The sequence below is a fragment of the Labrus mixtus genome, chromosome 20 (assembly GCF_963584025.1).
Source record: "Labrus mixtus chromosome 20, fLabMix1.1, whole genome shotgun sequence".
Taxonomy (NCBI): Eukaryota; Metazoa; Chordata; class Actinopteri; order Labriformes; family Labridae; genus Labrus; species Labrus mixtus.
This window is the reverse complement of record NC_083631.1, coordinates 4,127,677-4,155,644: the sequence shown is the minus strand read 5'-3', so window position 1 is coordinate 4,155,644 and position 27,968 is coordinate 4,127,677. Positions and strand designations below refer to the sequence as shown.

The 27,968-nt window shown below is 38.6% G+C and overlaps 4 protein-coding genes across 11 annotated transcripts in view; 1 reads left to right on the top strand and 3 right to left on the bottom strand.

The window, feature by feature from the left end:
- The window catches only part of rnf213a (ring finger protein 213a), a 31,750-nt gene extending 23,410 nt beyond the window's left edge, over window positions 1–8,340 (bottom strand). For both annotated transcript variants that reach the window (XM_061027397.1, XM_061027398.1), the window contains exons 1-15: window positions 8,188–8,340; window positions 6,578–6,696; window positions 5,686–5,840; window positions 4,109–5,056; window positions 3,809–3,981; window positions 3,539–3,706; window positions 2,341–2,546; window positions 1,940–2,241; window positions 1,585–1,844; window positions 1,234–1,443; window positions 943–1,132; window positions 792–847; window positions 450–624; window positions 196–357; window positions 11–109 (exon numbers count right to left, since the gene is read on the bottom strand). In XM_061027397.1, coding sequence (XP_060883380.1) covers window positions 11–109; window positions 196–357; window positions 450–624; window positions 792–847; window positions 943–1,132; window positions 1,234–1,443; window positions 1,585–1,844; window positions 1,940–2,241; window positions 2,341–2,546; window positions 3,539–3,706; window positions 3,809–3,981; window positions 4,109–5,056; window positions 5,686–5,840; window positions 6,578–6,683 — 3,210 coding nt within the window. In that variant the 5' untranslated portion in view covers window positions 6,684–6,696; window positions 8,188–8,340. The remainder of the gene's footprint in view (window positions 1–10; window positions 110–195; window positions 358–449; window positions 625–791; window positions 848–942; window positions 1,133–1,233; window positions 1,444–1,584; window positions 1,845–1,939; window positions 2,242–2,340; window positions 2,547–3,538; window positions 3,707–3,808; window positions 3,982–4,108; window positions 5,057–5,685; window positions 5,841–6,577; window positions 6,697–8,187) is intronic.
- A 3,967-nt stretch (window positions 8,341–12,307) lies between these two features.
- On the bottom strand, window positions 12,308–15,256 carry LOC132954192 (B-cell receptor CD22-like). Of its 7 annotated transcripts, none has more exons than XM_061026682.1 (10): window positions 15,065–15,256; window positions 14,828–15,016; window positions 14,419–14,745; window positions 14,067–14,324; window positions 13,673–13,915; window positions 13,488–13,578; window positions 13,137–13,191; window positions 12,720–12,841; window positions 12,575–12,637; window positions 12,308–12,487 (listed from the first exon to the last, which is right to left on the bottom strand). In XM_061026682.1, the coding sequence occupies exons 2-10, from the start codon at window positions 14,877–14,879 to the stop codon at window positions 12,448–12,450; spliced, it is 1,251 nt and encodes a 416-aa protein (XP_060882665.1). In that variant the 5' UTR covers window positions 14,880–15,016; window positions 15,065–15,256; the 3' UTR covers window positions 12,308–12,447. The 7 variants fall into 7 exon arrangements, with proteins under 7 accessions (XP_060882665.1, XP_060882666.1, XP_060882664.1 ...); XM_061026683.1 differs by having other exon boundaries at window positions 14,828–14,941; XM_061026681.1 differs by having other exon boundaries at window positions 14,828–15,256.
- Window positions 15,257–16,525: 1,269 nt separating this feature from the next.
- On the top strand, window positions 16,526–17,895 carry LOC132954195 (neuropeptide B-like). The gene is made up of 2 exons (XM_061026691.1): window positions 16,526–16,789; window positions 17,547–17,895. Exons 1-2 carry the CDS (start codon window positions 16,526–16,528, stop codon window positions 17,673–17,675), a joined length of 393 nt encoding a protein of 130 aa, XP_060882674.1. The 3' UTR covers window positions 17,676–17,895.
- A 287-nt stretch (window positions 17,896–18,182) lies between these two features.
- LOC132954194 (guanine nucleotide-binding protein G(o) subunit alpha-like) lies at window positions 18,183–27,360 on the bottom strand. The gene is made up of 9 exons (XM_061026690.1): window positions 27,211–27,360; window positions 26,540–26,675; window positions 26,260–26,444; window positions 25,651–25,811; window positions 22,740–22,868; window positions 19,674–19,803; window positions 19,497–19,568; window positions 19,060–19,147; window positions 18,183–18,531 (listed from the first exon to the last, which is right to left on the bottom strand). The coding sequence occupies exons 1-9, from the start codon at window positions 27,247–27,249 to the stop codon at window positions 18,341–18,343; spliced, it is 1,131 nt and encodes a 376-aa protein (XP_060882673.1). The 5' UTR covers window positions 27,250–27,360; the 3' UTR covers window positions 18,183–18,340.
- Between the last annotated feature and the right edge of the window lie 608 nt (window positions 27,361–27,968).

The following is a 27,968-nucleotide window of genomic DNA, read 5'->3' as shown; positions in this document are numbered from 1 at the left end:
CATCACATACCTGTTTGTACTTGCCCTCGAAATCCTTTGTGAATGTGTGTCTCCATTCTCTTGTGCACTCCTCATCTTTGAAGCTGATGGAGATGATGTTGTTCCATATCTAAAACAGATCAACAATGCTGAATTGTGACCACTGGTTTGTATTTTTTGTGGTTTATTTAGGAAATGTAAGACTTAAATGCTCACTTCAATCTCCCCTGTAGCCTCAATCTGTAATAGGGATGTCAGGCCCCTGTTGAGCAAATGGTACCTGAAGGACACATTCACCCAGTTTCTCAAAGTCCCCATGGCCTCAGAGATCACCAAGTCCTTTGCATGTTTCTGCTCTTTCTGCGCGTCTTCTGTCTCCTAAATTGGATTTTTAAAAATATTTAATATCAGAATTAATTAATCCAGTCTGACAAGCTCAAAGCTTGGCTTTACTGATTCACGTCACATACCTGTTGAATGTTAGAGTGAACAAAGTCTGACACTGATGCAACTAGGTGCATACAAGCCACTGGAATATTAATCCAACTCTGGTTGTAGTTTGCCAGTCTGACTCCTCTGCAGAGCTTCTCCAACAGTTTCACCGCTATTTCAAGGCACATTCTCCTATAGGCCACAGTAAAACAACTATGCAAAAGAAAGAAAATAGACTTAGACATCACATGTCAGAAATATGTTATTTCAATAAAATAAATCTTGATTGTTAAAATAAGAACTTAATCAACAAACAGATGTCAGCATCTATGATGACATGCCTCTTCTGTTAAATCAGCTAATATTAGGGAGAGCATCACCTGTATTTTTCTTGAATGAGGTGTTCTTGTATATGTGAGAGAATGTCCGATACTGTCTGTGAAAAAGGAAATACAAAATATATGGAAATATTTTATTTGCTTGTCTTTTAATGTAATATGTTATTGTTTCAAAAGAGTGTTTCCATTTTACCTGGAAGTTGTAAGAAATCTCCTGAGGAGCTTTGTTGGTGAAGATGTGAAGCACGTCCAGGAGCTCAGTGTTAATGTGTGTGAGACATTCTGTCAAATCATCAAAAGGCATCAAGTACAGACAGGATCGCACTAAAAGTGCATCCACCTCCATCAGGTGACTGTGGCTCTTCATCAAATTAATCAGTGCCCTGAAAAAAGGGGTGTAACGTTAAAATGTGCAGCATCCACCTGTCTCCAAAGAAATGAATTGCAGGGTTTTGTTTGAGCTGTGAAGGTAAGGGAATCTTACTTCCTGCTATCACTGTTCATGTAGGCTTGACCCATGTCAAGGCCTTGTAAGCCTGCCCAGAGTAAGCCATACTTCATGTTTCCAGAAGTTGGTACCTCAAAGGGCTTTGTGTTGCCTCTGAGGAGGTGGAGGAGCGGTAGGACCAGAATCCATCGAGGCATTCCTGCTGTTCTTACAGCACTTATCAGTGACACCAAGTTTTCTGTCAGACTATAACAAAGACATTTTATTAGCAGGTAAGAAGAAACGTGTTTTAGAAGAAATGTAAGCAGTGGAGTATCATCTTTAGTAAGCTGGACATGACTGACATTATTTATTTATATTTATGGTGATTATAAACGGGATACTGACTTTTTGAGAATGGGGACATCCTGGGAGAAATCTGACCAATACTGCAGGAAATCCTCTTTGTTCAGTTTGGGCAGGCAAAGTGCAGTGCAGAGCCAATATCGGTGTGAATCATTCAGTCTAATACCATACTGTTTACACACACCGAGCGTGATCACCGCTGCTCTTCTGGGATCCTGAATATACAGCATCTTCTTATCTCCTTCCTTGGACGCCTGAGGAATCACGTTTTCCAGCATGAAGTCCTTCAGCATTTTCCTCACCTGAGAGATTAAGGTAAATTAAGATCACATTACCTGGATGTCTACAGACATTGTGTACTGCTACTATGAGAAGAAAAATAAGTTTACAGACTTACATCATCTTGTCCATAGCCTAAGGAGTTCCATTTCTTTTGTCTGTCTTCGTACACAAAAGGCTCCCCGTACACATGGAAGAACTGATTCAGTTGGACCAGGAAACCTTTCAGATTGGCCACATCCCAGCTCCTGAGAAGATCAAATATGGTCTCTAGCATTACAGACCCAGCAATATTCCTTCCATTAATCAGATCTCTCTTTTGATTAGGCCAGAGAGTATCTTTAATGGTCTCTTTTAAACGTTTTAACACGTTTGTTGGAGGCTCGACGCAGATAATGTCGTCATATTGATGCCAGTCTCCTACAACACAAAAGGAGAGATTTCATTATTATTGTTATTATCAGAATAAAACATTCACATGCTGTTACCAATTAGATGTAAAGTGAAGGCTTTGATTACCTTTCTCAGTGAGTATGTGGGGTTTCACAAACAAGCACCTGTTGACAGTTTGCTGTGTAGAATCCAGTTTGTATATGAACTCATATTCATATTTGTCCTTTTTATTCTTGTAGACAATATATTTGTACGGTATGGACTCAGACTCTACGTCCTTTTTTTTTGTTGTCAGACTGCCTTGGATCAGAAACCCATGTTCTCCAAGGTCCCTGTGTTAAAAGGAGAAGAACAATCATATGTACAGTGTGCTAAAACAGTGACAACTCTCTGAATTCCTGAAGTAGAGAATAAAACTACAGGGCCTACAGACCACTTAGTTTCCATTCACCAGATTTATACAGCGGACACTTTTCTCTGACATCATGTCATGCTGAGCTCAAATTCTGATACAATGTCTTACTGCTGTGTTCCACGTTCTGAGAATTAACAAATAGACAGAGGTAGTCACATTGTTTTACTGCTTGTCAAGTGGTGACAGCTGGGAGAAAATTGCAAGATGCAATAATGCATCAAAAAATTTGAGACCAAGTAAATGCACTCTGACGTCATACGTCACTGATCAAACTACTGTCCACACCAGGGTTGTAAACTTGATGAAGACAAAAGCAAAAAATGTCATGGGCGTTTGATTTTTATAATTTTGTCAGTTCGAAAGATCAACACCATCCAGGACAATTTAACACAAGTCAGCCTTCTGTCGGTCTGCCTCTACCAAGAAACACACACAGAGATGTACAAACACCAATCCTTTTTATATAAATCTACTCCTGTCACTGTTTCAAAAGCTGACTTAGCTGTTGTTTAACAGTAGCTTACTATCTGACTGATCCTTAATAATTCTGAATCTGTAGAACTTACTTTGAATTAAGTGTTTCAACATCATAACAGCATTTGAGCGTCCCACCATGAGCATGATGTCTGCTGTGTAAATATGGTAAATATGGCGGACTAAATCGCCTTGTCAGCTTCCCAAAACAGTTAGCGACAACATCATAAAAATGGTTTTAATTTGTGGAGATTATCCTGCTGAACAAAACGCCTACGCATCAGAAACACGTCTCTGCCACAGAGCTTATTACCAAAATCCAATACAAAAATCCCATAGGCGAATTCTCAAAAGACCCCATGGCGATGCTACTTCTGGGTTGGCCTACAAAAATACGTCATTTGGTTTGTTCTCTATTAATGACAAAATAAGTACCTGGCTACAAACAGCTCAACTGCATCTTCGTCCCATGTCCCAATGCCGCACCCAGCTCGGATGAAGACACGATCTTCAACCGGATCAAATTTGAAATCCTTGGAGAGAACTGCGTGGAAGTAGATGGTGAGCCTGTCGGATGCAGCAATGGTATTGCTCCTGGTTATCCTGAAACCAAAACATAAATCCATAAATACTCAGAGAGCAAAAACAACACAGAGACTTAGACTGAAAGATTGGTCTGAAGCAAATGTGGGAGAACATCGTCACCTTTTGGGCGGCGGCTCAGCTCGAGTGCTGGATTCTGTGTTATCCTTACTGCCATCTTTGCTTTCTTTGGCTGCATCTGAGGATTGTGCCAAGGTCGAGTCCTTCCTGCTCCCAGTCTGCTGAACAACTTTGTCTGTGTCCTCTGGGTCCACACTTGAGCCCGCACTGTCAGACTGTTGAAGTATCATGAAATATTTGTGTTAAAAATACTTCAAGTAATGAAAATGAATCTGTGATATTTCCACTAAAGCTTTAGTTAATCAATAAAGATTCCTTCACAGTCATTTCATTCAGCATTACCTTTGATGGAGTCTGAGGGCCAAAAACCATCTTTTGTGCAGCGGCTGCAGCCGGCTTCTGTTTCTTCTGCTCCTGCAGACTATTTCCCTTCTTTTTGCTTTGTTCGCTCGGTTTTGGGCTCGTCTTTACGTTGGCATTCTGGTCCAGCGTGGGTTTAGTGGCTGCAGTGTCTTTCTTGTTCTTAGAGTTTTTTCCGTCAGTCTTTTGCTCTTTCGAGTTGGCGGTCTTTGTTCCTTTGCCTGCACCTGGCTGAGAGGTCGCGGCCTTGCCATCCCTTAAGGGAGGTCGTTGGGTTGGAGTGTCTGTGCTGAGAGTCTGGTCCTGAGCTGATTTTGCGTCCTCAGGCTGCGTTGCTGATGCTGCCTCTTTTTTGTCAGCGGACGTTTCACTGTGACTGACTGGTTTGTCTTCAGACATTTCACTCTGACTGACTGGTTTGTCTTCAGACATTTCACTCTGACTGACTGGTTGGTCTTCAGACGTTTCCCTCTGACTGACTGGTTTGTCTTCAGACGTTTCACTCTGACTGACTGGTTTGTCTTCAGACATTTCACTCTGACTGACTGGTTTGTCTTCAGACATTTCACTCTGACTGACTGGTTTGTCTTCAGACGTTTCCCTCTGACTGACTGGTTTGTCTTCAGACGTTTCCCTCTGACTGACTGGTTTGTCTTCAGACGTTTCACTCTGACTGACTGGTTTGTCTTCAGGAGGGGCAGCAGGAGCGTTAGGAGTCGAGGAGCTGGACGGACTCCCTTGTGAGGGGACCCCATCCTGGAGTGGGTCTGGTGTTTCATCCATTGCATTGTCTGAGCTCTCGCTTTCTGATGAATCTCCTTCGCCCTTCGTCTTCCCTCGCTGGTTTTCTCCCACAGAGACGTGGGACATGTCAGAGTGGCTTTGATCTTGGCCATCTTTCTTTTTTTTGTTTTTCTTCCTCTTTTTTTTCTATAAAAATCAGAAGGGAGGTAATCAATGTAACAAACCACTTTACTGTTAATGTAAAACCGTGCAAAGGTTTTTAATCAAAAATAACATCCAACATATTTTTAGTATTAGTGACAGATTGACATCTTAAATGAAAATCTAAACTACTTCTTGTGAAAGCTATTCCAAATGATAAGACATCAAAATACGCGTAACCTTTATAACACCTTTATAAAAATGTATAAGAAGAGGAAAAGTACTGTGCATGAATAACAACAAAAAACATAAATCAGGTATTTTAAAGTCACCCAAAAAATCAAACATCTCTTATATGTTCGGGAACTGAAAGATCGACCGCCTTAAAGTTATAGTAGACCCGGAGTGAGCACATTAAGGGCGCACCTACACTAGGCAAAGTTGTCCCGCACAGTGCTGAAGCTAGATTCCCCCCCCTTCCCATTCCCCTGCACTCCAGGACTAACCGGGCCTGAGCACGGTTACCTCTTGTAGAGAACGTCGTAATACAACACAATGTATATCTTTACGTAATTATGAAGCGTGCCAGACAGACTCAAAAATTAAAAAAATCAAAAGGACATGCGGTCGAGTCCATGTCCGCACATCAAAGAACATGACTGCATAACCCTCACCTTTTTCTTTACGTTGCTGGGGGTCTCATCACTTGGTCGTTTGGGGAATTTATTTTGTTCTTTGCCTTCCACAAGTGAAGCTGTTTCCTGTGGGGCAAATTTCTCAGCTGTAACTTCAGAGTCTGCTATCAAGGATCTGGGCTGATCACCTGTATCTGGATTACACAAGAAGGACACAAGAGGTGAGGCTTCCATTTTCTCCATGTTCTCTATAAGTCCTAGTCTGGAAAAATACAGGAGAGATATCTTTAATAACATTTTTATATTCCTGAATTTTCCCATAGAATCTTTCGCTCTATTCACCTTTTATTATTTCTTAGACTTACCAGTAAGGCCCAGTCAACCCGTTCTTAATGTCACTTGTTCTTTATTATAAAACCTGTACTTCAGCCCCTTTTGTAATATTCTTAGGTTAAAGTATTCTTTATGTATTAAACTCCACACGATAGATGGGCCTGGTTGCAAGGCCATTAAGGAAGACATCACAACGTGCTCCTCTGCCACGGATGTTTCCTGTTAACTTGTTGTATCTACTTTACTATATGAACGTTCTGACGCATGCTAAATAAACTTGTTTACATCTCAATCTGAATATTTGTTTGGGGACAAAATGTGGTATACATGTACAACTGATGTGACTATTTGAATGTGTTATTTCTGCTCCCTTTACACACAAGTTTGACATGTATTATTCAAAGACAAAGCCACAATGATCTGTGTTATTTCAGTTTGTAGATTAAAACCAAAAATAATGTCAGAGTATTAACAAATAGTAAAGGACAGTCTGACTCATATCAACTTGAAATGCATTTTTTTTTTGAATGTTAATTAATCCTGTTGTATTATTAAGCCCATGTTTTAACTCAGTTGGTTTGTAAATGATTTGACTTACCTTGTTTGTTTGCTGGTGGGCCAGACAGATTTCGACCACACTCACTGCAGAACTTGGCTGTCTCCTCTACTATGATATGACCACAACCTGGGCACTTCATCTTCATACTTCACTGATCTCTGTAAATGAAACCAAAGAATCAGTAACAAAGTACCAATAGGTCCCACCCTGCTGCAGATTCCTTTCACTTTCAATTCTGCCCGATGAGGCCTCATTCAACTGCTCAGCTCTGCACAACAACCGCCCAGAGGAAAGTTCGGTCCTTCATTTGGACTTTGAGCGGTGTTACCCAACAAAATGACAAATACACGTTTCCTTTAGGGGCTGAAAAGGAAATTACCCTGCAAAAGTGAGAGTGGCATGCACGCCCACCTTCAGTGCCGCTAACCCACATCAAATCAACAATCATCAATCCACAGTTAGGCCAAAGACTAGACAATAAAACATGAGGGCTCACTGCGCTCTAAATATATAAAATTAAAATCCCTTGAAAAAAACTAAAACTAGAGGCAAAAAGTCTATAACTTTTAGCCTTCTGAATTTCCATTTAAGGCATTTCAACATTAAATCACTGCTCTGCTCGGTCTTGAGGCCTCTGGTTACACCCTGAGGAAACAATTAGCTGGAATGTTTTCAGCAGAAGCCAAAGCTGTGTTAGAGGGATTTGGACCTGAGATAGTTTTATTAATATTTTCTCTCATGTAACTTCTCCTTTGCAGCCAATGAAAAGAGGGTAGAATTATTTGTATTTGTTTTTTGACTGCCACAGTTCTCTCAGACTGTTGCCTGACTCTTGTGATAATTTTCTTATGAAAACGTATTTTAAAAAACGATTAGTACATCTGGAAATGAAAACTATGGTAAGCAGGAAAACATGCTTTAGAAAACTGTAGGTGACAGGCATGGCAATGTTGTAAATTGTAAGGGATATTTGTCTTGTGCACCAATCAGTTAAAAACTATTTTACACATTATCAGGGAAATAATTAGAATCAAACATTTGTGGTATTTAATATTGCGGGTAAAACTTTTAGGGGAAGTTTACCTAAGAAGAGAGAGCGAGATCATTTTTACTCAATGTAAGTGGGATACGGCATTTTCTTGTATCGAGTGATCCCTCTTTTTTTGAAAAGATCTTTGGCTGCACCATTTAGCCAATCACATGTTTGCCTTGTAAATGTATGTATTACGTAACTTCCTGTTGCGTTTCCAGAAAACATGAGAATGCGAACTTAACAAACTGTATCTTCCTTTATTATAGCACAAATGTTGCGTACGACACATATATTAAATACAGTAATAGCTCTCTTTCACGCTGCCGTAGTGTCATTGCAACAACTTGGCAGCTTCTAGCTAGCTAACTAGCTTCCTAACAGCAGACCTACGTGTGTTAGTTTAGCATTTACTGGGTCACTACTCCTATAAAAACATTGAATATGCATGTTCGAAGACAGGTACTCACGTCATTTTATTGTACTTAAACATTTTTTTTTATCAAAAAGTGACAGCGAGGTATGTTAGCTTACCTCCTCCAGCTAATAAATGAGTCTGTCGTTTTTCACCTCAGGCTTTTGGAAACACAAAAACACGTTTTAGCATGCAGGTACTCACCTGAACGGACTGTCACTGTTTCCTTCTGTTTTCCAAATGGCAAAGCGGAGAAGTCATATGTTCTGGACCTGCGATGGACCAACGCAGAGTCACTTCTGAGATTTGCTGTCTTTGGCATTTCCGCATGTCTTCTAAAGTTTCGTTTTGTCAGAAATGGGCGTAAACTAATAAAGTCAACTTTCTTAATGATTCATATCGATATGTTGCCTTTGGGTGATGACTGCTGCTTACACAGGTGCGGACAGTAACTAATTAAGACACTCAGCACTGTAACCAAGTGCTCCCTCTAATGACCACTCTTACACACCTGAGTGAGAATATAAAACATGCATAATAGTAGAACAGCATGAGTAGGCTAAAGGTGATTATGATGTGTGAACAGTAAGCACTATTATTTATGGTGACCCAGAAGGTCAAACACAAAAGAAATGTAATTATCCAATCACATGTAAGCGATAAAAGAGGGAAGAAAAGATGCATTAGGGTGCATAAAAGGTCCTCCCCTAATAAAAAAAAAGAATTAAAAAAAAAAAGAAATAATACACAATGGTGTTAAAAAAATAATTAGAATATGAGATTGACAGTTTCAAACTTTCAATCTTTGTACAAGTCATATTGTGTATTTTCATTTCCATGAGTAAAGAATTTAAACACCTCTAATAAAACATTTAATGAAATAAAAAAAAAAAAAAAAAAAAAAAAAAAAAAGGTCCTCCCCTCTAAGGATAACTTAGTTTGACTTGCCTTGAATAGTGAGTCATGGCTACATTGTATACAACCGTAAATTTGTTTCAGATTTATGAGTTGTGGAATTTGTATTCTGTCTATTTTACCAACTTCTTCACCCATTACTTACTGCAGAAATGACCTTAACCATGGAGCCGCTGGCAGCTGTATTTTACTGCATCTTTTAGGGTAAACCCAGATGGCAGTTGCTCAAAATTGGCAAAGATCAGGGTATACTGGAATCCCCTCCCCCATTTTCATTTTCCTGGTAAACAGAAAGTGAGATTCAACAAAGAACCTTCTTACAGCAGAATGTCCACAGCATACTAGCACACATACTAGACCCTCTCCTGTGATGTATTATTTTTAGCACAGTGTAGTCACCATGGGCATGGAAGGTTAAGTATTTTTTTTTTCATATAAAGGAAGGTTTCAGGTTACTATGATATAAATAGTAAATAAGAAATAACAGAAAAAAATTATCTTGAATAATGGTCTTTACAGATGTGATATTACTTCTATAAGTACAACTAAACAAAAACCTGTTTTTTTCTGTGAGGAGCAAAGAACTTCCTCTAAACACACATCCATCGGGGAGAGGCTAAACAGTAAATGATCTTATGATGCAATGACTCTACATTGCCAGCAGAGGGCAGCACAACCCATACATTTGGCATCAATAATGTGCAGGGGCTCTTAACATTTCATCCAGAAGTCTGCTACAAAACAAAGTGTTTCACAAGTGGACTCTGTGTTAATCACGAGGAAAAAGTTACCAAATGTATTATTGCTTAACATTTAAGATTAGTGTTTCAGCATAACTTCAGGCTGCCCTTTGGCTTCCCAGTCCCTGCAGTGTCATTTTGTGCAGCAGTATTATTATCACCATGTAAGCCTGGACTGCACAGCCAGTTCAGGAGCATGTTACATTCAAGCAGCACAAAATCAAAGAATCATGTGTGTCTCAAGCAAAAAACAAAACATGCAAAAAACATGCAAACATTTTTTTTTAAAACCGCTTGCAGGAAAAAAAAAAAGTCTGGGTGGATTTTATTGAAATGAGAGGAATCCAAGTTGTTTCCTCTGTTTATTACTTCAGATAAAGAGTTCAAGGAGATTGGTCAAGACTATGTTGCCCTCTGGCCTGCAAACGAGAGCTTAATTTAAATATCAAGAAGCTAACATAGTTAGATGCATATATATGCTTTTTGCATATATTATTCCTCCTACACACATCTGCTGCAGAACTGGACAAAAGACATTTTGTATCCTGCTGTCCGCACAGTAAGTTCTAAAAATATTTAAAAAGTGGTCATAAAGAAATGTTCACTCACATGTGTTTTTCACCCCTTACACTTAAGGGCACCTGAAATGACTGAAATTCTCAAACTTTATTTTTTCTTGATCTCAGAAAGCTGAACTTGAATTTCTGATCTGAGGTTGAGTTGCATCATGGGAAATATAGAAGCAAGGTTTAGCTGTGTCTGCTGCTTCAATTTTAGTTTTTTTTTTTTTTTTTAAATCAAACTGTCAATCATTAATCAGTGCAATTCTTTTTAATGATATTCAGTGGATTTATAGAAACATATTTGCACTTCATTCTCATGGTGCATTTTTTAACCACATTTAAGGGTTTAAACATAACGTGTTTTTTGCAATGAAGACTGCATGACAATGTGGTTCTTTAAGTGTAAATACTCAAAGGTAGTGGGCGGCCCTGATGACTTTCCTCTAATACCATGACACACTGAGAAACAGCTGAACAAATGTGTTTTTATGCTTCACTGTTCAATACATTTGCCTTGTTCTCATTTATCAGATATAATAGTTTGTATGTCACAGACATCTGTGTTTTATCTCCTTTATATATTAAAAGTGTAGAGCTTTTTCTACCTTTGAAATTGTCAGTGGCATTCGTTTACAGCTGAGAAGATAATTTATGACGACTCTGACGAAGTTCAGCAACTAAACACCCCAGTAAGCAAATGAACTGTCATGGTACCAAAACCACAAAAACAGGAATGTAAGTGATTTGCAGCACAACATAACAGCGTGTTTATTTCATGCCAAAACACACACACATTTACCCAGGGGCAAGATTCCCACCCTCAGACACTGAGGGAAGCATCAGACAGTAAAAGGCATCATGTGAAAATGTGTCAGCAGGGGGTCTGACTCTGTTGTTCCTTCGTTTTGAATCAGGGATAAGATGATCATCCCAATAGTACACTGCACACTAAAGATGTTTTATTTTTTCTCATATGCACTAAATCAACAACACGCGGTGTGAACTGTGAGGAAATGCTTCATACAAACGTTTGTTCCCTGACCGGCTTGTTTGACTAAATTTCCCATGAGACAGTATTTGGAAGCCAAGATGTGCATCACCTGTACACATCAGGCTGACGTAACATTGAACAAGAGTGAGAGATGATTGCACACTTTAAATCCTGTGTTCCAAACATCGATTTCCTTCCTGTGTTTTTCTTAATTTCTCCTGACTTTATGCTGATTTGTACTTTGATTTGAAGAAAAGTCAGTTAGTGCATAATGAGATCATTTTTGATGGGATTCACTTTCACTCTGTTTTGGTCAGTGACTTTCTGCAGCATCTCACTGAGATGTAACCATCGACTGTATAAAACATGGATGTAGTGTCAGTGACATCTTCTACTGGTTGAGGCGTTGTGATGCCAAATGATGCAGTCGCCAATATTGGAAATGCTATCTCAACCAAACTTTCAATCAGTCTAGAAACAAACAAAGAGGTGGAGCTGAGGTGGGCCCTTGGGCTGCATTCATGTGCTCCTCGGATGGTCCCAGTTTCAGGATGTTCTCAGGTTTTCAGTTCAGAAAGTCAAAATGTTGTCACAACAACAAAGAACAATGTGAACGGGACAAAGAAGATGTGTGTAATGTCTCTGCTACAAGTTTTATTGGAGCAAAAAGTTGATGTGCAAATATGTGAATTAATAAAAAGTATCTTAACAATAACAAAACATCCTTTGCCCCCAATGTGATGACAAATATGACGTCAAGTTGGGCACCTAATTCTTTCCAGAGTTGCTGAGTTGTTGTACCGACTTGAGCAGGCGTTCATGAGCGTTTTCCAACTAGCTAGGAAGCTTGTTTTTCCAATGTTTCTGACACCACATGAATGCAGGGTTAAGCCTCCTGGCACACAGCTGCCACCCGCTTTCCTGTCAGTCAACCCAGCCACGCCCCCAATTATGCAAATGTGTGCATACCTCTAAGTCTTAAAATTGTCAAAACGAATGAGTAAGTAAAGAAATGAATCCCCCGTACAGTTTTTTTCCAATAAATAAAGGAGCTGAAACACCAAAGTTTGCTGATTGTTTACAACTTATTTTGTTAAGGGACAGAAAACTTCAAATTCAATGTTAACACATTTACATGTTTTATTTTTTGTCTGGATTATAACATATATCTCCCCTGTGATGCATGTGCTGTGCATCCTGCTGAAACATATTCCCTCAAAAGTTAAAATCCTGACTGCATGTTCTTGATGTCAAATCAGGAATCCTCAGTGTTTGAAGGGTTCACCAGCTGGTGCCTGAAACAGACAATACAACGTCTTTGTATCCTTTTCAGTCTTGTGATAATAATTGTCTTTTAAATGTGTGAGTTTCTTGAGCCGTACCTGCACACCATGCTGTAAATCACACTTTGGTCATCCGTACAGGAGTCCATCTGCTGCCCTCTGCTGGTGAAACAGTCCATCAGTGCACATGCAACCAATGCAACAGGTGAAAGAAATGGATAAAAAGTTTGAATAAGCATCTCACATGTTTGACTCTCTGTTGATGAGGTCAACAGTTGCGTAGATGAGTTCTGTCCCTTCGTCAAGCTGAATCCCTTCTTGTGATTGGTTATTGTCACAGGGGAGCCAGTTGACATAGTCTGTGTTCTGAACAAAGTAATGACAAAAAGCACCAGATTAATACGTGAAAATAAATGTGATATGTGCTTTTTATTATTAGCCTCTGTGACTGTTTTATGTTTCACTCATACATAAAACTGTCTTGTCTTATTTGATGCAGGGAATGGAAATGGGTTTTATTTGCCTTTCACCTGCTGAAATCAGTTTCCAAACCGCCTCTGCGTGACTGAAAGCCCCGAGAATAACTCTAGGATGTACATTAAATAATAAATGGAAAAGTTGGACTATGTTAAAACATATAAGAAGAAGCTCATTTTGACACCTGTACCTCCTCCCTGCAGTCCAGCTTTGGTTCCCATGCCCTTTTTTTTTTGAGTCTGAAACAAATTATAAAAAAAGAATCATTGCATGATCATCGCTAACATCAAAAATAAATACACAAGCAAAGAACAGCAGTTGAGATGTCTTGTATGTATTTCTATATTTGAATACATTTTAGAGACTCTTTGCTCACATTGACTCTTTATAATGTATTATTTTGTTTCAATGCAATTGTGATTTTCCTGCATCAGTGACCACAGTGCTTTTTCAGACACAAAACAAACATGGTTCATTGCTGTCAGATGAATTGTAACGTGGGGCACATGTCTGAAAAGAACAAACACATGCTTACCTTATTGTGATGACAATGACAGAGGTCACGATCAGAAGCACAGCAGCTGTAATGATAATAAACACGTCTCTGGTCAAAGTCGTCCAACATGCTGTGAAAACAAAAGCAGTGTGTTAGCGCTTTATTAACATTTTCCATCACTGACAGATCACTCACTGTAATATCAATCTGAGTAACATGCGTACCTTTACTCTTTACATTCACAACAGAGGAGTTTTGGCTTCCATGCTTGTTGCCGGCGTTGCAGAAAAACTGGCCCCCTTCACCACAGAAGAGCACAGAACGATGTGCAACAACCATATTGTCCTCATCCTTTTTAAACCACGAGTAAAACTTCACTGGGGGGTTTGCCTGGCTGCTGCAGATCAGGGTGAAGTCGCTGATATTCTCCACCTCCTTGATAAAGATGGATGTGTTCCTTGGACCGTCTGAATCACAAAACAGAGTTGATGTGTGATTATTTCTTTTGCACAAAATGGTAATTTACCAAGATTAGAGACAACATTCTGTAGATTTCAAAAATCAAAGCTTTCTCTATTTCTGATTTTGTAAAGTGTTGATCTTGTGTCATGTTCTCACATTGGACATCGATGTTTACGGCTTCTGAAGTACTTCCTGGTTGTGTCTTTAGAGAACAAGTGTAGTTTCCAGAGTTTGTGTTGGACATGTTGCCGAGATAAAGCGCGGGTACTTCATGTAAAAGTTCTCCATTTTTAAACCAGGTGAAAGCAGAAGAAGAGTTTCCACCATCACAGGGGTTAAAGCAGGTCAGATTCACTGAGTCACCTTCCTTTGTTATTCTGTTCCTGTTGCGTCTTGTCACAGAAACATGCAAAGCTAGAAGAACAAAGTAACACCTACGTTTTCTACTTTGCATTTAGTGCTGAAAGTTTGAGCTGATGATGTTTTTCTTAAAAGAAGCAATACTCACCAACAACCTTCAGTGTGAGTGTTCCATTTCTAGGCCGAATCCTTTTGGCTTTGTCCGTAATGATTATGACGGAGTATTTTCCTGCATCATTTTTCTCCACTTGGTGTATTTTCAAAGAACAATTGCTACGTGTGTCACCAATGTACTGGAATTTTCTTGAATTACTTTCAGAAATGAAACTCTGAGACTTTTCCTGACCCCACATGACTTTCTTCACTCTCTGCGACCCAGGAGAGGAAAATGAACAAGGAATAACCACAGACGAGCCTTCCACTGCACACATATGCTGCTGCTGATATTCCACTTTCCACCAGTTGCAAATAACACCTAAAAAGGACAGATTCATGAATATGTTGTAAGGTCATATCACCTCTTTTAAATCTTAATCAGATGACAGTGTTGTACTTACCAGTCAGAAACAGTGGCATTAGGAACCATGAGTGTCTGCGGCCAATGTGCATGTTGCCCAGAACAATTTAATCTAACGTCTTAAGTTGAGATCACTTTCATGGTGTTTCAAGTTCTGTAGGTAATGCTGATCGTTATCTCCTCCAAATAGACAGAATGAGTGACGGTATTTTCTGCATTACGAAAAAGTCTTAATTTGCCCAAAGAAAGCTCTAAGAATGTGAAATAGGTCACTTACATTGGTGCATCATTTCCCCACAACAGTGTTCTATTTCAGCTTGTTTTCTGTTTGAATGTGACATGTAGGAAACCATCCCTCGTACTGAGAACCTGCGAGTCTTGTGCATATGAGAGGCAGCGTGTGACGGGGCTTTGTTGTGGTTTGAGCTCAGTGACAGTACAGGGCTGTAACTGATGAATATCGTGTGAAAGGATTCTAGTTGAAGCTGAAATCATGTCAAAGTCAAATGTCACAGTTTGTTGTTTACATAATACTATACATTTAAATACTGTTGGTAGAGGATGGGCGTAGAGGTTTAAATGTAGCCTCTGAAGAGTTTCACATATTCTTGTTGCATTCCAGCTCTTCTCTAACATTAAAGATGACTCAGAAGCAGAGTAAGATACAGCTTTGTGTGTCTGGTTTGTAAAAGGAACTTCACTGCAGTTTTACATGGCTTTCCATGTACATACAGTACACAGAACTAGAAGACAAACATTCTCAAAGAAGGCAATCTAAAGAATCTACTATTTACAGATGTACAATTAAAGATATTTATTATGTTAACAATAAAATCAAAGCACAACTCTAACACTTGTAGGCAGTAATACAATAGATTGTTCAGTCGGGATAGCTCCAGAAATCTCCAGAAGGGAAAGGAGCTTTTATTTTTTTTAAGCCACTTCTTTCTGCGGTGGCTGACAAAGGAAACCGACCTGCAACAGCCGACACAACGTTTATTAGGAAAAAAGTGCAGCAAATCTAGAAATGATAAAAACAGATACAAGTGTGCAAATACAAAAGCATCAACTGGAGAGCGCTGCAAATACAGGAAATGAACTGCAAAAAGACAAAACAGCTGCATTGATATCAAACAAGCTGCAAGTTAATAAATGACACATGATCATGGAGACATTTATGCAGAAAACTTGTTTTTATTTTTCAGTCGTTTTTCAGTTGTTGCCCCTCTTGGCTGTATGTTTCTCAACATTGAAACCTTCAGGTATAATGACCTGAAATGTTTTGTATAATTGTTTTCATGGGTCACAGTATTTTCAAACGTTCAAAGGTCAAGTTCTGGTCAAAATAAAAGCAGAGCTGACATATTGTATGTGGTTCTATGTATCTGAATAAGTCACTTTACAATAGATGTAAAGGCCCAAATAGGGACACGAGTTGAAAAGTATCAAAAGCTCTTACTTTCTGTACTGGAAACATAATCATCCCTTTCAAACAAATACATTCAAATTCAACATTGACTAAAATACTGATGGTTACATAAATGTGATTGTAATCTCACCTGGAGGAGTGTATTTCTCTGAGACGTGTGTATGAAGAATTACCCACACACATTGACGAAATGCGTGGGGATGATCACGGGGTCCCTATAAGTAGACTGACAAGGAGGGTCCAAGCAGCGCGCGCTGACAGTGAGGAGGACCAGTCAGGCAAAATTGGAACCCAGCCGCTGTGCTCGACATGGAGGTGCCCGCTAAACTCGTGTTCCCCATCATGATCATCTCCGTGCTGCTCGCTCACAGTCCTGCTGACGCATGGTACAAGCAGGTGGCCGGGCCGACCTACTACTCGGTGGGCAGAGCGTCCGGCTTGCTGTCAGGTATCCGGAGGTCACCGTACGTCAGGAGAGCCGAGCAGACAGAGGAGCCGTCAGACAGCGGAGAGGCTGTGAGCAACAGCGTGTTTTCTGAATTAACACCGCAGAGTTTCCTGCTGAAGACGATGGTCAGTGGTTATCGATTTTATCAACGCTTTATGGGTTGAATGGGTTTGCCATTACGCATTACGCATGGCGACTTGCCATGCGGGCGGCATTGAGGGTGTAAGTTAGACAATTAAGGATGTTTTTTTGGCTTAAGTTAGGGGCACTCTTATCACCTGTCTACATATACAGCATACAAATCAATCAAGGTATACGCTTAGTCTTTAGAAACCAGATATCGTCTTCTCGTGGATTATTGATAATTTCAGTCAGGGAAAAAAAACTCAGCTTTCAAACTGCAACATGCTGCATATTCTATCTTCTATTATCCAAAAAGTGTTAGAAGAAAAATAGAGGTAGAGAAATTAGCAGAAAAGACTATTATTTAACAGCAATAAAATGAATGGCCCATTTTCTCTGTAATACATCAGAGTAGGCTATTCGAATATCTGCTTCTAAAAAATAAATGTAATTTAAAGGCATCCATTTAAAATAAGTGTTTCAAGATCCAATTTCTATGCAGTAGGTGCAGGAGTTTTTTATGGCTTACAATTTGCACAGAGAAGAAATGTAGACCTTTTTGTGGTTTATCCTTCCCATGTTTACCTTGTGTTTAGATGCTTTTATATCTTCATCTGAAAAGTAAAACTATCATTAAAGGTGGTGAAGAACAAACAGTTTCCCTCCTGAAATGGGAGACAGACCGTTGAAACAAAGGTCTTTGAGAACTAGTGTACAGTAGGTGCATGAAACTGAATTTGTCCGTTTCTCTCTCCACAGCCTGTTTGTATCAAAGACATCAAACCAAACCTACAGAGCTGTGAACTCCTCCAGGAACTCAAAGGCTCATTTAAGTGCAAAGCAGAAGTCTTCCTCTCTCTGGACTCTTCAGACTGTGCAGAAAACTGAGCACAACAGCAGAGGATGAATCCGGCTTCTTGGAGACATTACCATTTAAAAACTGTGCATTAACTAAGTAACTTTGCTCAAAATCAAGTTTAATACTCTGTTCAAAATCAACATGTTTATTCCTATTTATTGGCTGATAAACCCCTCTTGCCACTATAAACTGTTGAAGTTATATCAATGTACATATTTGAGTTTTCATCAATAAATAAATCATGTCGCAGCTCTTTGTTGAATGCGTGACTGATTTTATTTGTCTCTACACAATTTAAGTCCTGCAACATCAATCTTAAACACAACTTGTCATGGCTTATTAACAAGCATAAAGGTGTCTAAAAAGTAAGAAACTGGAAAACAAATCCACCCGAGTGGTGCAAGTTCAAGTTATTGTTCATGTTAAAATCTCAACAATACATTTGTGCATTTCTAGTTCAACATGAGTTTTGATTTGACACATACTGGAATTATTTAGTGTTGTAAATAAACAGCATTGCAAATGACCAGGCAAAATCCTCAATAAATATTTTATTAAAATCATTTAAAATAGGATAAATTGGATAAAGTGCAGCTTATAATAAATTATTTTTACTGATTAAAACTGAGAAACACAAACAGAACTGTGATTACATGAATAACTAAAATCAATCTAAAGAGTGTTCAGGAGACGTTTACAGCAGCTCTATGGCTTCTAGGTTCTCCTTGATGATCTGCTCCATGACCATGTGGAGGACCACCTGAACGTTGGCAGTGTCTGTGGCAGTGGTGAAGTGGTGGTACACTGGTTTGTCAGGGCTGCTGAGACTTGATGAAAACATGGCGGTGATGTGGTGGGCTGCAGCATCTATGTCTCCATCTGCTCCTGGATGGGGAGGAAGGAAGAAAAACTTCAATTCTAGGAACACCGTTCAGTAATGTGAGGATTCGAACGAACTACAATGGAAACTACACTGAGTCGGTCCTAATCATTCATTATTGATAAAACAAGACACAGGCTTCACATTGAAATCTGTGCAGAGTGCACAAATAAAATATGACACCAAGTATCTTCTCAGTTTCTGTGAAGGATCTCAAAGATGCGTGGCCATGATCCCGCCAGAAAGCATGATTTATACATACACTAAAGGAATTTTGATTACCCAACGGACAGCAAGGATTCAGTGACCCCTCCAGCAAAACATAGAAGCACACACACACAGTTCCTCGAGGACTGAAAGAAGTGAAAATATTCTAAAGTTCCTTGTTGACTATTCTTATGTCGCTACCGTTGAGCTATAAATGAAGTGTTGGACTGAATCCGAAAGTGTCCCACAAGTCAAACAAACCTAATTAAAAAACATATCGACAGACAGATTCAATAGGGAGCAAACATGACTCCCTTTAAACATACCTTTGTAGCTTGAAAAGTAAAATCTCAGGTGTCTTCCAGAGTGTAGGATCTTCTCACGGAAAAGGTCTGTTTTGTTCATTAGCAGAATCTGTGGTGGCGAGAGAGATGGTTCAAAAATTATGCTGAAAAAGTAAACAATGAAAATGTTCAAAAGACTCTCTGCTTGATGGCTTTCAAAGGGCCGTTTGTCACAATAACCTTCAGATCTCAAATGAGACTAATCCACACCCAAGAGTCTTACAAATTAAACCTGGTATGTGGCCTTTGTTTCTTCAATCATCATCACTTTGGATAGTTACATGTAAAAAATAAACTATTGGCCTTAAAACAGTCATGGCAGACGTGCAGGGAAAGGTCATGAAAAGTAGACTCAAGTGAAACCTAAATCATCTTCATCTTTAATTAAAAGCATCTAAAACAATGATTCATAAACTTACCAGTGATACACGTGTAAAGACTGCGTTGGTGCAGATGGATTGAAAAAGTTTAAGACTTTCTTGCAGACGATTCTAATGAGAGAAAAACATTTAGAAAGGAGACAAAAAGAACAAAAAAAAAAAAATCCTCCCATTTGATTTATGTGATCTCAATTGAATCTGTCTTTCATCACATACTTCTGATTTGTCTTCCAGCAGCGTGGTATCATAGCTGCTCAGGGCGACTACAAACAACACGGCCTGAATACAGTCGAAGCAGCTGAGCCACTTCCTCCTCTCACTCCGCTGGCCCCCCACATCATACAACCTGTAAACAAACAAAACTTAATACACTCGTGCTTTGTTCATCCAATATGTCGTTTACTACTGATCACATATCAATAGATAGAAAAGGGAAAACATTAGGATTCATTGTGCATCACCAGGTTATATTGTTTAAACTTTTGACATCTTGTATGTCATTTACACACTCGCAAGTTCAAGCTAACGAGGCGCTCCATAGACAAGAATATTAACATTTACGTTTTAGAGGTGTAGAAGTTGTTGGAATATTATTTTATAATAAACTAAGTAAATCAAATATTTTCCCTCACAAATAAAATACTCAAATGTGGACACTATGTTTGACAAGTGTTGCTATAATCCAAACCAATTGAGCTCTTTTGATTTAAAGGATTGGTTGTATTTTTCAAAGTGGTTTTGCAGTGATTACTTCTCTATAGTTAGTGCATCGGCTACAGTAGACAGTGATCAGCACAGGCCTGTAAGATTTAAGTGTAATATATATATATTCATGTATATATATAAAAATCATTTATTGGACAGCCTTAATTTTTGGCACTATAAATGTTTGGACTGTAAGGCCTCCATTCCTTCACCCAGGCCATGAAGGTCCCTTATTTATCACAGAATCAGTTTTTTTTTGTTTTAAAAATCCTGTTTACTCCATGAAAGTAGAAGGAGACTGGCAACATATTCAGGGGGAAAAATGCTGCTTTCACAAATGAGTTGAAGTAGCCTGTGGCATTCACTCTGCTCATCCTCTCACTGCTGCTCGATGGAAAAGCAGCACTAGTTGTGCATGTGAGATTGTGTCTGTTTTTTGTATTACACCTAATGCAAAATCTTTCATTAATTTGCAATGGACTCAATCACTACTCTAGTTTGACAGATTAAACTGAAAATCAATTAATTGGTCCTGCAGATAAACTGTCTTATTTGTAAGCGATGCTGAAAAATACACTTGTTAAGAAACGGCATTACAACAGAAAAACTCAAACCCATTTCAAATATTGAGGCAATCTTTTCCAAAACACAAACTGGCACTAAGTGTAGCCGAGGGTCTGGCTGACACAGGTAATGAGTTCCAATTGTGGGCCAGACAGTCTCCAGGTGCATGATTGCAGTCCTCGTGTCAAAGGCAATGAAGCGTTTCTCTCCTGGGTCAGGAGGCGAGTGTAACACGCTGGGGGACAATAAGCATTAACCATGGCGTTTGACAGTAGCAGCTCCTGTTCTGCAGGAGAAAAAAAAACACTTCTCATGACAGCAAGCAGACTTTGATGTTTCCTCAAAATTAGAGTAACACCTGTTGAGTTATAAACCGCGAGCTGAGGAAATGTTGGCTTGAATTTAGTTTTTCTTTTTGGAATCAGTGACAGAGGACAGTCTTACTATTTCTGACAGTTTAAGAATTTGTCATTTTTAAGTCAATGATTGTATCAAAATAGAAACGGTTAAGCAGCCAGTGTTCAATTTATACACTCACATATCATGCATCAACAATTTCCATATAGTTGAATCTTAAAGTTATACCAAGTTATCCATGTCTTAAACACTTCCTGGTGGAAAATATCTAAGAGAATGCCATAATATTGTCAGATTCTTAATTATTTAACAAAGTGACGCATGTTGATGCCATTCTCACTGAAGAAGCTACAGCACATGCAGTATTTATAATGTCCTCGTGTGTATGAAATGCGTTTCTTGTGACACACAGACTGCCGTCACAGCACATGGAGAGGCCTCAGAGAGCTTCATGAATGTTTCCTCATACTGCAAAAAAAACTTAGAATAGGGGGAAAGAGGTCTGAGTTTCATTGTGTTATTGCTATGCTTCCTCCACATACATGTTATTATTCCTAGAATAACTTGGTCATGGGGAAATCATCAATATTTCATGTGCGAGTCATGCCCTGGTGGATGCCTCCCTCGGCTCACAGGACTTCAGCTTTGGTTAGAGACCCTTCAAGTGTTGATGCTGATTCTCAACAATGCGCTCTCCAGGAAAGCAGCATGTTCGTATACAACAACTCCATCACAAAATAATCTTCATTATTTAGTTATGAATACTTAAGGGACCACAGATCCAGTTTTATTTGCTCCACCTATTGATTACAGGTGTACTCAGAATGTCTACAATAAACATTTTCCTTTTTACTTCGGATTACATTTGGTGGTTACATTTGCTAGTTATGTTCAATTTATTTATGCCATGTTTATTTGTGTAGGGAGGAGTACTTGCAACCACACACTGCTGCATATATAGCCTTAGCCATTTTTGCAATGCCTGTCCCCAGATTGTATGATGGTTTTACACACGTTGTGTCCTGTTGTCACTTGATGTATTCATGTACTTTTTTTACTTGACTTTTGCAGGATTACAAACGGGTGTCAGACTAACAGAGAGGAAGCCATGGAGGAACGAAACAGACAAGTGTTATACTATTCCATACGATCTCTGCTAGCATTTCCAGCAATCACTCCCACGGGAAAGGCCCCAAAATACACTCCCTAATAACTCATCAACATTTCTTTATTTTTATTATACACCATGTGTGCTGATTTTAAATCACGCTTCAGTGTTTGTGTGAATGCATAGATTCTTTCTGGAACAGTTCCCCAGGTTTAATATCTTGTTTAAAGTCAGGATTTCTTTGTTGATTTTTTTAATATAAAGGTTTGACTGTTCATGATCATTTTTTAAGATGCCCATAGTTTTGTTGTCCCATTCGAAGTGAAGGAAGGTGGAACATTTAATATGGAACATGTATATTTAGGAATTTTCATGTGTCTCTAACAATGACATTATAATATGACTTTTTCACAGAGCTTTGAATGTGAAGTCATTAAAGCCTTGTACCTTTTTGATTTCAATTTACAACTTATTGGCATACAATTGTCTGTGAATAGAATATCAAGTTGTAACCACTGCTGAATTTGTGCCAAGTTAATAACTCTTACCGAAAGATCATTTCGTTCATTTGAAACTGCATCTCAACGATTCCACAGGTCCTCACCCTCACTCTCAGCACATCTGTCTCAGTGGGAATGTATTTGGGAGCGATGATTCGATTCATGTTCTCAAAGAAACTGGAGCGGGTACAGTAAGAACATTATCACTGACAGACGAGAGTTAATATTTCAAAGAAAGTAAATTGTGAACTGATAGACACAGCTCCAGATGTCATCAGAACAAGACACTCAATGTTTGGGCTTCTTTAGATGCATAGATAAAATAGAAACTAAATTTATCACAGCAACATCTTAGTTTATGATTTAACAAGCAGCAATGTCTACACTGGGTGTTCAGTTGATGAGGTATCTGGGATGTATTGAGCTGGCTCTGTATGTTGATGTGACTTATGAGAAACACAGTGTGCATTAAGTCAGACGGTTGGCTGCAAAACTATTCCTTAAAGCAGAGATTGCTCTTCTCTCTCACATCAATGTCTACAATGACCACATTTGCCCAATGGATAGAGATTTCATCAAACTACAGTTTTTTTTATATTTCTTTAACCATTGCTGCCTATGGGAGAAAAAAAAATATCAAATTTTTTTAAAGTAATGCATCACTTTTTCTCATGTGGGTCCTGGGGTGGGCTCAGCTTTTCTCTGATACAAGTAGGGGGGCTCCTAGGAAAAAAGGTTGGGAACCACCAATGTAGACAACAACATCTTTGAACCACATTGGTTGCTGCTATGAAAAGCTAAATCACTATCAGATGTTATCAGATGGTTGGTAGGATTGCACTTCAGCCGATGCGACCTGCCTCTGTTGCTCTCTAAATAGACAATGTCAATACATTGCTAACAGAGAAATAAAGTTCTTTGACTTGAATTGAACAAAAAATATTGCACACAAATGTGCAGCTTTTCAACAGCTCTAGAGGAATTTTTTTTGTATAATCTAACACTCATCTTGAGGCAAAGAATGGTTCAAACGCAACGCAATGTTTATGCAACTCTACCTCTTTATTTCCACTGAAAGCATTAACAAGTAAATCAAAGTAGTTTCTAAGGCAAACCAGTTACATTATGGTTCACTTACTGCAAGTGCAAAGTACTTTTAGCAACATTAAGAGCTCATTTCATGCCAAAACTATCGTCTGAGAAGTCATTTTACACATTGAAATGCCTCCAGGTCTCGGGGAGTTCAAATGTGCCACAACCTAGTCAGATCCAATATTTCTGGAGGCAGAAATCAATGTGGGGTCCAGCAGAGTGAGAAAGAGGGCTATAAGAGAGATGGCTGAGTTTTATATGGTCCTCCAGTACCAATCGAGTTCTGATAATGAAGCTTTCACATTTCCAGCTCTCACAGCCTGGCCAAGTGATGTCACCCCTAACTTGGCAGATGTGCACAATGTCCCCTTTCACCCACGAAATCAGAACATCTGCTCAGTGCATTTATTTCAAGCTAAGCTGATGATAAAAACTTAATTTTATAGTGACTATACAAGTAACTATAATGTTTACGGTACTTAATTCTTGTCTTTATGTGATGCTACAGCAGTGCCAGGATTTTATAAATTATACAAATGTCAATATGAGAAATGACATCAGCTCATCCAGTCTGAAGATTTCTATATTTAGTGCAAATGGGGGTGGTAGCTCAGCCGTTCTGTACCAAGTATTATGTGATTAATATTCCAGATGTGTTCTTGTTGTACACATTTCTAGTTACGGTGTAATTTCTGGTTCCCTTTTTCTGTACTAAAGGATTTCTTCATGGAAAATGTGTCCACTAAACCTGCATAAATTCTGCCGTTGGTGAACTGACCAATGTTCACTCATTTCAGGACAGGACAATGGGTAGTGACAATCTGGAGAAACATACTATGCATACTTAAACAATCACAAATCAACCAGAATTAGCTGAAATGATCCTCTGATAGTGTAACAAACGGGTAGAAAAAATAAATTCCAATTGAGTCAAGTATCCGGGGAAAACATAGTGACACACCTGTCACTGCACTCATTCTGAATGATTATTTTTACATAATGAAACATGAAATAGAAAAATACTGTGAAATCAGTGCCATCTTTATTCTGCCTGCCTTTCTATTATAACATTTTAGCTATTGGATAATTTAAGTAAGTGTTTGCCCAATGCTGGAGTACAAAAAAACTCCAAAGACACATTTTGACGGGTAAACGTAATGCTGTTTTTGGATTAAATAACACTTCAGCATTGGCATTAAGCAGAGTGCACAACAATACTGCCATTTAGCAAAACATAGCCCACACTTGAATTAATGATCAGTACTTCAAGCTGATGATGTAACGCAGACTCAATCAGTGATCAATGCTGAGTAGTGTTTTAGGATTTCATGACACTGAACAGGCCTCTTTTTTTTGGCTCAACTGTCTAAAGGGCACGATTGCTGAAGGACAGCAGTTTTTAAAAAAACGTTCAGCCCACTCAAATATAAAATGTCTCACACATAACTTGCTGGCCTTATACCAGTAACTTCTCTTTTATAATATTTTTACATTTTTAAAAATGCTGAGAGATGTCTTCTAGTGATAAACAGAATAAGCAATGCCACCGATGATGCTGTTTGACTTTTTATGCTCTTTAAAAAAAGAAAAATGCTATTTAAAATCATCCGTTTCATCTGCTCCACCCTCATTCCTACCCTCCTGATGTTTGCAAACACTGCTTTTTAATTTGGTCCCAATTAAGGCTCCCTTTCTAAAATGTCACAGGAATCATTTCCTGCCGATCAGTTATTCCCAGCACTTGCTTTACTGTTGCTCAGCATTGACAAGAAGTGACGACACAACTTCTAACTGGGCAATTTCCCCTGACATTTGCACTGTTAGTCATAATTGGGCAACATAGATCACTTGAGGTCATTCTACTTACTAGAGTGCCGAGTCGTTCAGCTCAAACTCGTAACCTCTGGATGCAGCTGCTCGCACCCCTTGGTCAGACCAAAGCGCACAGAAAGCATGAGCCACAAAGGGAAGCAGCTCCTGGTCGTCCTCCAAACACTGGCTGCAGGACAGGACAGAGCGAGCATGTATCTAAGGCATAAGAAAAAATATAATCAGAACAAGAAACCTATCATATATTGTCAATCAAATTAGAGTAAATGTGTTTTTCTCCCCACTAAACAACATCACAACACTGTAGATTGTGCCTAAATGAGCAAATATGAAGTAATCTCAAGTTGAAACGCTCACAACCCTCTAGTGATTTTCTTCCATTTAAAGATTAAGACTGACACCTAGTGCAATAAAGAAGTACTGGAAAGAAAAGCAGCTTCTATAGAGCTACTTTTCTACTGCAAAATGTACTTTTAATGTGTTATTAGCAACTGTTTCTTTGCATATCACACATACACTTAAAATGCTATAATTCATTTAGATTTTATGCTTTCATTTGATAATCTTTTTTTTTTCTTCTGTAATTCTGGAGCAATCTGGCACTTCAGTTTCCGAGTTGATCAAGTTCTATCGTATTGCTCCTCACCTTGTTCTTCTTGTTAGCCAGGTTAATCCTCAGCATCCCCATTCCTCGCAGAACAACCTTCATAGAGGTCAGCAGGTTGTCCAGGACAGCGGGCTTGAAACTGATGAGCTCCTGTTTGGTGAAGCCATGACTGTGGATTATCTGCATCTGTTTGATCAGGGTGCTCTTCCCGCTCTCTGCAGCTCCTGACACAAACCAGAGAAGTGCTTTCACTTCAAAATGTCAATAATATTGTGATGAGACCTGATAAATGTGTTTAACATTTCAGTAGTTTACTCACCAAGCAGGAGGATTTTCACCACATTCATCTCAGTTCTGGCATGTTCACAGAGATCCTGCTCTATTTTAGAGCTCTGCAGTTTGGCCTTCTTATCCTCTCCTGTTATGTCCTGGTGAAGGCACATTCTCATGCAGATCTGAAGAAGTTTAACAGTTTGAAGCCAATAACTAACTGCAAAATGTCTTGTTTGTGAAACCTTTACGGATAATACAAACATCCCATAGATTATTTTACAATTAAAACACAAAATTAAATAGAAATGCATGCCTGAATGTAATCTCGGAAGTGTAATTTAGAAAATTAAAATAAACATTGAAACTCTGAGTAAATTGTATAAGGAACTAATATTTTATTTTTTTCCACTTTAGCTGTACAAGCTATTCTCTTGAAATGACTGATAAACATTAACAAGACTTTTTTTACCATTTAAATAAATGGTTCGTAATGTTTTGTCTTTATAATTAATAACTGACTAGCATCATAAAGGTTTATTCTATCAAGTAATTTACAAAAAATTATGATGTTTTGGTGCATATTAACCGCAAAGCGACACTTAACTGACAGAAAACTGCGAAGAGGGTCATGAACATTTTGGTTGTGTTTTGAAAATAAAGTAATTAATTTTTTTTTTTTTTTTTAAAGAGTTAAAAAATGACGTTAATATGTAATACCTGAAGTGGGGTTGGTAGTTTATTTAGACAGCAAAACATCGCTCTGCTCGCTCTGTCGCCGGTGTCGTACGATGTACAGCCTGAACTGCTAACAAACAATGTTCGCAAGAAACGTAGTAGCTAATTGCTTAATTAGAAGCACGTGTGGAAAACCTGTCTCTCCAACTGCCCTCGAGCTGTTAACCACAGGTGGACAAACCTTCAAAGTAAGAGTACAGTTGTAAGTGGTGAAGTCGACAGATAAAATAATAATACTAATAATAATACTAATAATAATAATAATAATAATGATAATAATAATACGATTTATATGGTTGCTGGTTGCTTACAGCATTGAGTTGACACAAGTATTACAACCTTGAGATAGTAGGTCGACTTTACTATTTCCATTTCCTACTATATGTTTTTATAATAAATAACAAAATTCAAAATTGAGCGACAAATTTGTAATGTGGTATATTTAAACTGCTTTTAAGATATTATTACTATACTATTGCTCATACAATGAGTCGCCAGCAAAGCATTTGACCTTTTTTTATAAGATTTGTTTTGGGGCTTTTTTATGCCTTTATTTTAGACATAGGACAGCGGACAGTCAGAGTCAGAAACCTGGGAGAGAGAGCGTATATAAATTACTTGTGATATTTTGCACAGCCTACATGAGCCTTAAGTTCGGGGTTATATTTCTTTAAAATTCATATAAGTTCAGGCCTTTGATTTAAACTGGTACTCATATAGGTCAGATTACATGTGAACTT